Source organism: Entelurus aequoreus, linkage group LG15 (genome assembly GCF_033978785.1).
Source record: "Entelurus aequoreus isolate RoL-2023_Sb linkage group LG15, RoL_Eaeq_v1.1, whole genome shotgun sequence".
NCBI lineage: Eukaryota > Metazoa > Chordata > Actinopteri > Syngnathiformes > Syngnathidae > Entelurus > Entelurus aequoreus.
In genome coordinates, this window is record NC_084745.1 from 1,521,021 (window position 1) to 1,528,876 (window position 7,856).

Here is a 7,856-nt window from a genome sequence, read left to right on the forward strand (position 1 = left end):
ATAAAAACAGTTACATAGAAACTAGTAATGAATGAAAATTAGTAAAATTAACTGTTAAAGGTTAGTACTATTAGTGGAGCAGCAGCACGCACAATCATGTGTGCTTACGGACTGTATCCCTTGCAGACTGTATTGATATATATTGATATATAATGTAGGAAGCAGAATATTAATAACAGAAAGAAACAACCCTTTTGTGTGAATGAGTGTAAATGGGGGAGGGAGGTTTTTTGGGTTGGTGCACTAATTGTAAGTGTATCTTGTGTTTTTTATGTTGATTTAATAAAAAAAACAAAAACAAAAAAAACAAAAACAAACAAAAAAAAATAAACGATACCGATAATAAAAAAAACGATACCGATAATTTCCGATATTACATTTTAACGCATATATCGGCCGATAATATCGGCAGGCCGATATTATCAGACATTCCTAATAATAATAATAGATTTGATTTGTAAAAAAAGCACTTTATATTGAGTAAACAACCTCAAAGTGCTACAGTGTATTAAAAAAAAATAAAAAAAATAAAAAAGATAATAAATAAATAAAAATAAATAAAAACTAGAACAGCCAAATAGCTATAGCTAGTATGCACATATCTAAAAAAAAAAAAAAGCTTTTTTAAAAAGAAGGGCTTTTAAGCCTTTTTTAAAAGCATCCACAGTCTGTGGTGCCCTCAAGTGGTCAGGGAGAGTGTCCCACAGACTGGGAGCGGCGGAGCATGCCTTTCAGCATTAATGGTGCCTTCACAGATGTATAAGTTACCCATGCCTTGGCCACTAATACACCCCCATACCATCACACATGCTGCCTTTTACACTTTGCGCCTAGAACAATCCGGACGGTTCTTTTTCTCTTTGGTCCGGAGGACACCACATCCACAGTTTTTCCAAAAAAAACAATTTGAACAATTTTTCCACTTTGCATCAGTCCATCTCAGATGAGGTCGGGGCCCGGCGAAGCCGGCGGCGTTTCCGGGTGTTGTTGATAAACTCCGGGTGTTGTTGATAAACGGCTTGCAAAGTAGACTGTCGTTACTGACAGTGGTTTTCTGAAGTGTTCCTGAGCCCATGTGGTGATATCCTTTACACACCGATGTCGCTTTTTGATGCAGTGCCGCCCGAGGGATCCAAGGTGCGTAATATCATGGCTTACCTGCAGTGATTTCTCCAGATTCTTTGAACCTTTTGATTATATTAGGCCGTACATGGTGAAATCCCTAAATTACTTGCAATAGCTGGTTGAGAAATGTTGTTCTTAAACAATTTGCTCAGGCATTTGTCGACAAAGCGGTGACCCTCGCCCCGTCCTTGTTTGTGAACGACTGAGCATTTCATGCTTCTACACCCAATCATGGCACCCACCTGTTCCCAATTAGCCTGTCCACTTATGGGATGTTCCAAATAAGTCTTTGACGAGCCTGACCGTGCACTCCTGACTTCCAGGGCGGAGGCTGTCGTTTCCACCGGTACAACTGTTCCGTAGACTCGCCCCGGAAAGGCTGGAGCTTCATGCACCCCGGACGACTGACCCACCTCCATGAAGGTCTACCAACCACCAACGGGACGCGCTACATCGCCGTGTCCTTCATTGACCCCTAGAACTTTGGACCGATCTTCAATTTGTGCCTCCTTTTGTTCATTTGCAACCAACACAAAAAACCGGATGACGACCCGCATGACTTCATCAGGTCTCCGCGGGATTTGCAAGGACCCGGTTGGCCACCGAGCGAGGGTTTGATTGGCTTCTTATCGGTACAGTTTTTGGCTCTCATCTTGTATCCCAAAACCTATCCTGAGCACAGCTCCATGTACAGTAGGGAAGGGGTTCCTATGGCCCCGGTCCAGGGGCGGATCTCGCAGTTTGCTGAATATGATGGAAAGCGCCACTCTGTGGTCAAAGTTGGAATTGCCACAAGACACATTTTAAGATATCAGAATAATGCCATCTAGTGGCCGACGTAGATAGCGCAATTTTGTCACATTTCATGTGTCAGGTAAACTCTGAAAAAATGGGGCCGTATGAACCCTCTTCCTACTGTATAAAGTAAAGCGCTTGCGGGTATCACTCCAGGTATAGCACGGCGCTATATAAATAGAGACCAGACCATGAGTATCCTGCTAAGAAGTTACCGTTTAAAGGAATGCAAATTCCATATCTTCAAAGTTTGAGGAGAAAACGAAGAAGAGATCCTGGGTAACTTCAACTTAGTGTTAGTCTACGTTTGTTTACCCGCAAGCACACGTCCAGGTAAATCTACTTCCAGGTAAACTCAACATATCAAATTACCAAAAAATATATTTAGTGTCTAGGAGAGGAGATCCTGGTTAATCGTATTTTCCAGACTGTAAGCAGCTACTCTGCCCCCACGCTTTGAACCCCGCGGCTAATCTATGGATTTATCTTCGCAAACGGCCACAATGTTTTGTATCGAACACACAGTTTTCATAAAACACCCACAGAGACACTGAAAAGGCGTGTTATTGTTTGTGCTATGGCGCCGTCAATTGGGACGAGTTTGACAATGAACTTCCTGTCTTGGTCCTTGACTCGGAAGTGTAACCATCAATAGCGGCACTCCAAACGACGATTGTAAGTTTTACAATACAACTAAAACCATTCTCACTTACTAAACCGTCCCGTGCGCGATGTCTGTAGGAGTGTTTTCGTGCATAGCTGTATGCGCTATCGGGATGTAATCAAGCTAGCATCGTTAGCATTAGCAAGTATGCTAGCACGTTTACGAGTGTCCGTGTTGGCATTGTCAACTTGCAATGGCGTTCTTTTTGTTTTGTTTCGGTTTTGTAAATTCACTGAAGCGTCACTGTGGCGTTATTGAGTTTATTTAGCTATTTATTTAGCCATGATAATGACTTCTGTTTTGTTTGATCATCCGTTTTACTGCCGAATTACAGACACTGTTTGGAAACAATTTGGGTAGGAAATAAATATTTACAAAATCTTTCGTACCGGTATAAATCTGCAACTAATAAATGTATGTAGAAATATTTATTCATACTAAAATTTGGTGGGTGTGGCTTAAATATCGGTGCTTTTTATAGCCTGGAAAATACGGTAATTCCGTTTAAAATCGTAGTAGAGTCCTCCTCTGTCTTCTTCTGTTTGTTTCCACATACATTGGGGTAAACTAGGCGAATCAAAAATTAAATAAAATGTTTTAAATTTGATTTAATCAATATTTGTATTATAAGAAAGACATTGATTGTGTTATGTTTGTTTTACGCAAACAAAGACAAAACATATGAACAAAACAGGTTGTGTTGTTTGTGTTGGTTTCAAATGCAATAATCGAATGGTTCACGGATTGTTTCACCCTTTTATTGTTAAATTTGTTGTTGATTATAATTTTTTAAAGCAATTGCTTTAAAAAGACGGGTAACGACATCAAGTCAGTCTCTGTCAAACAGAGTGTTGGCTGGAAAACTTGTTCACACTGCAGCTCAATTCCGGGTGTTTTTTTTCGTTGCCCAAATTTGACATGGATCTGTGTTTCTTGAAGTCAACGCTATTGTCTTACAGTAGAAGGCTACGGTAGCTACACAACAGATTGAGTTAACATATAGTTCACAACAGTACCGTTTCATTTTGTTTTAAATTTTTAAAATGTTATTTTATTTAAAAATCCGACCCAGGCCTTTTTGGCACGTGGCTATGAATCCGATATGTGTTTGATGTGACTGCAGTCTGAATGTTCAGGTGGCTTCTAAATAACCTGTACGTCATGGAAAGGTGACAAACGTCAAGCTCCTTCGCCAAAGCTGAAAGGAAATGGTGGACGAAGAATCAGGAAACAGTCAGTGGTGAAAAGTTTTAGAAGTGACTGAAATATCGGAGGATTTACGTGTATGTTCCCCCGCAGCCACACACATTAAATTCTTAGAAGACGATTATAAATGTTGAGTCTGGTTGCACAAACTCCTTGAAATCATCCAATCAAAAGTATTTCTTTGGAAAATCATCCTTTATGTTGGGTGGCGCTGACCCCGAAAGGGACAAGCGGTAGGAAATGGATGGATGGATGGCTGTTCTCTTACATTGAAAGGCTAAGCTAGCTACACAACAAATTGAGCTAACATTGCTAATTCACACATTTTTAACTGTTATTACTTACCGCTTCATTGTCTCCTCCATTGTCATAAATAAGCACCGAACCGCCGTTGAAATGAATTTTTCGGAAAATCGTTCTTTATTTTGCCGAAGGACAGCGGCGCTATTGTCTTACAGTAGAAGGCTACGGTAGCTACACAACAGATTGAGTTAACATCGTTCACTAATTTCTAACTTGCTGTTATTACTTATCGTTTCATTGGCGCCTTCATTGCCATACAAAGTAGGCATCGAGTCTGCCATTAGAAGTACTTTATAAGAAAGTATTTTTTGATATTGCCAAAGGACGGTGACTGTTCTCTTACATTGAAAGACTGAGCTAGGTTCATTTTCTCCTCCATTGCCATAAATAAGCACCGAACCGCCGTTAAAATTAATTTTTTGGAAAATCCTTCTTTATTTTGTGGAAGGACAGCGACACTATTGTCTTCCAGTAGAAGGCTACGGTAGCTACACAACAGATTGAGTAAACATACCGTTCACAAATTTCTACCTTGCTGTTATTACTTATGGTTTCTTTGCCATAAAAAGTAGGCATCGAGTCTGCCATTAGAAGTATTTTATTAGAAAGTCCAATTTTTTATATTGCCAAAGGACGGTGACTGTGTTCTCTTACATTGAAAGGCTGAGCTAGCTTCAGTGTCTCCTCCATTGTCCTAAATAAGCACCAAACCGCCGTTGAAATTAATTTTTCGGAAAATCGTTCTTTATTTTGCCGAAAGACAGCGACGCTATTGTCTTACAGTAGAAGGCTACGGTAGCTACACAACAGATTGAGCTAACATATCGTTCACAAATTTCTAACTTGCTGTTATTACTTATCGTTTCATTGCCGAGCTTCATTGCTATAAAAGCAGGCATCGAGTCTGCTATTACAAGTATTTTATTAGAAAGTAATTTTTTATATTGCCAAAGGACGGTGACTGTGTTCTCTTACATTGAAAGGCTGAGCTAGCGTCATTGTCTCCTGCATTGCCATAAATAAGCACTGAACCGCCGTTGAAATTAATTTTTCGGAAAATCGTTCTTTATTTTGCCGAAAGACAGCGACGCTATTGTCTTACAGTAGAAGGCTACGGTAGCTACACAACAGATTGAGTTAACATACCGTTCACAAATTTCTAACTCACTGTTATTACTTATCGTTTTATTAGCGAACTTCATTGCTATAAAAGCAGGCATCGAGTCTGCTATTACAAGTATTTTATTATAAAGTAATTTTTTATATTGCCAAAGGACGGTGACTGTGTTCTCTTACATTGAAAGGCTGAGCTAGCTTGTCTTACAGTAGAAGGCTACGGTAGCTACACAACAGATTGAGTTAAAATACCGTTCACAAATTTCTAACTTGCTGTTATTACTTAACGTTTCATTGCCATAAAAAGTAGGCATCAAATCTGCCATTAGATGTATTTTATTAGAAATGAATTTGTTATATTGCCAAAGGACGGTGACTGTGTTCTCTTACATTGAAAGGCTGAGCTAGCTTCATTTTCTCCTCCATTGTCATAAATAAGCACCGAACCGCCATTAAAATGAATTTTTCGGAAAATCGTTCTTTTTTTTGCCGAAGGACAGCAACGCTATTGTCTTACAGTAGAAGGCTACGGTAGCTACACAACAGATTGAGCTAACATATCGTTCACAAATTTCTAACTTGCTGTTATTACTTATCGTTTTATTGGCGAACTTCATTGCTATAAAAGTAGGCATCGAGTCTGCCATTAGAAGTATTTTATTAGAAAGTCCAATTTTTTATATTGCCAAAGGACGGTGACTCTGTTCTCTTACATTGAAAGGCTGAGCTAGCTTCATTGTCTCCTCCATTGCCATTAATAAGCACCGAACCGCCGTTGAAATTAATTTTTCGGAAAATCTTTCTTTATTTTGCTGAAGGACAGCGACGCTATTGTCTTCCAGTAGAAGGCTACGGTAGCTACACAACAGATTGAGTTAACATACCGTTCAAAAATTTCTAACTTGCTGTTATTACTTATCGTTTCATTGGCGAACTTCATTGCTATAAAAGCAGTCATCGAGTCTGCCATTAGAAGTATTTTATTAGAAAGTATTTTTTTATATTGCCAAAGGACGGTGACTGTTCTCTTACATTGAAAGGCTGAGCTAGCTTCATTGTCTCCTCCATTGCCATTAATAAGCACCGAACCGCCGTTAAAATGAATTTTTCGGAAAACCGTTCTTTATTTTGCCGAAGGACAGTGACGCGATTGTCTTACAGTAGAAGGCTACGGTAGCTACACAACAGATTGAGTTAACATATTGTTCACAAATTTCTAACTGGCTGTTATTACTTATGGTTTCATTGCCATAAAAAGTAGGCATCGAGTCTGCCATTAGAAGTATTTTATTAGAAAGTCCAATTTTTTGATATTGCCAAAAGACGGTGACTATGTTCTCTTACATTGAAAGGCTGAGCTAGCTTCATTGTCTCTTCCATTGCCATTAATAAGCACCGAACCGCCGTTAAAATGAATTTTTCGGAAAACCGTTCTTTATTTTGCCGAAGGACAGTGACGCGATTGTCTTACAGTAGAAGGCTACGGTAGCTACACAACAGATTGAGTTAACATATTGTTCACAAATTTCTAACTTGCTGTTATTACTTATCGTTTCATTGGCATCACACTGCAGTGTGAACACAACCCAATTGTCACTTCAGGTACACCAAAAAAGAAACATATCATGCTAGCAGGGTAAAAAGAGGGGTCAACTCCCGTTTGATTTTCGGACTAAAAACAAGAAGTTTGCAGGTTTCTCCCACGCTGTTAGCAACTAACCATTACCATGCTAGCATGCTGGATTTCCCTTAGTGTTTTCAACGTGCTAACAGTCGAAGTGTCACTGACTGGACGGGATTTGTGTGAAACAAGTTCATAGAAAGTGTTTCAAATGGTGCTAATTAACATTCACTACTAGTCAGTCAAGTTGTTTTGTAAACCTTTAGTTGGATTTGAAAGAAAAACAAAACTTGTTTTTGAAGCAAAAATGCTCAGCAGATGTTTAAATGAAGTCTGTTACTTGAAGGCTTTTTTGTCTCCGCCTCAGAAAACTGGCATTCTATTCCGAAACTAAACTCCAGTAAGTCGTGTGTAAATTGATAGCTTTTATAATTTATTTGCCAAAATGTAATAAAACTCTTTAAAGGTGTCATTTTGTGATTTTTTTTATGTATTTTTAAAACGCTTTATTTTTTGCCTACATGAAATTATTTTATTTAGTTATTTGAAAAATCATTCTTTATTTTGGGTGGCACTGTTCTCTTACATTGAAAGGCTAAGCTAGCTACACAACACATCGAGCTAACAATGCCAAAGTACCATTCACACATTTCTAACCGTTCCATTGTCATAAATAAGCCGTTAAAATGAATTACTTTTCCGGTAAATCTTTATTTTGCCGAAGCACAGTGACACTATTGTCTTACAGTAGAAGGCAAAGGTAGCTGCACAACACATTGAGCTAATATATCATTCACACATTTCTGACCAACTGTTATTTCTTAGCGTTTCATTGGCGCCTTCATTGCCATAAAAAGTAGGCACTGAGTATGCCATTAGAAGTATTTTATTAGGACGGTGAAGGTAATATAGACACTTACATCATGTGTTGTCTTCATTAAAGCACTTATATACGACTTTTAAAGTCATTTTGATAGTAGGCTAATATAGACACTTAAATCATGTGTTGTCTTCATTATAACACTT

General features: G+C 38.6%; 1 protein-coding gene across 4 annotated transcripts in view; it reads left to right on the plus strand.

Moving 5' to 3' along the window:
- The window catches only part of plod2 (procollagen-lysine, 2-oxoglutarate 5-dioxygenase 2), a 397,088-nt gene extending 389,795 nt beyond the window's left edge, over window positions 1-7,293 (plus strand). For all 4 annotated transcript variants that reach the window (XM_062020588.1, XM_062020587.1, XM_062020589.1 and 1 more), the window contains one exon: window positions 1,449-7,293. In XM_062020588.1, the coding sequence (XP_061876572.1) occupies window positions 1,449-1,604 (156 nt within the window). In that variant the 3' untranslated portion in view covers window positions 1,605-7,293. The remainder of the gene's footprint in view (window positions 1-1,448) is intronic.
- Window positions 7,294-7,856: the final 563 nt, after the last annotated feature.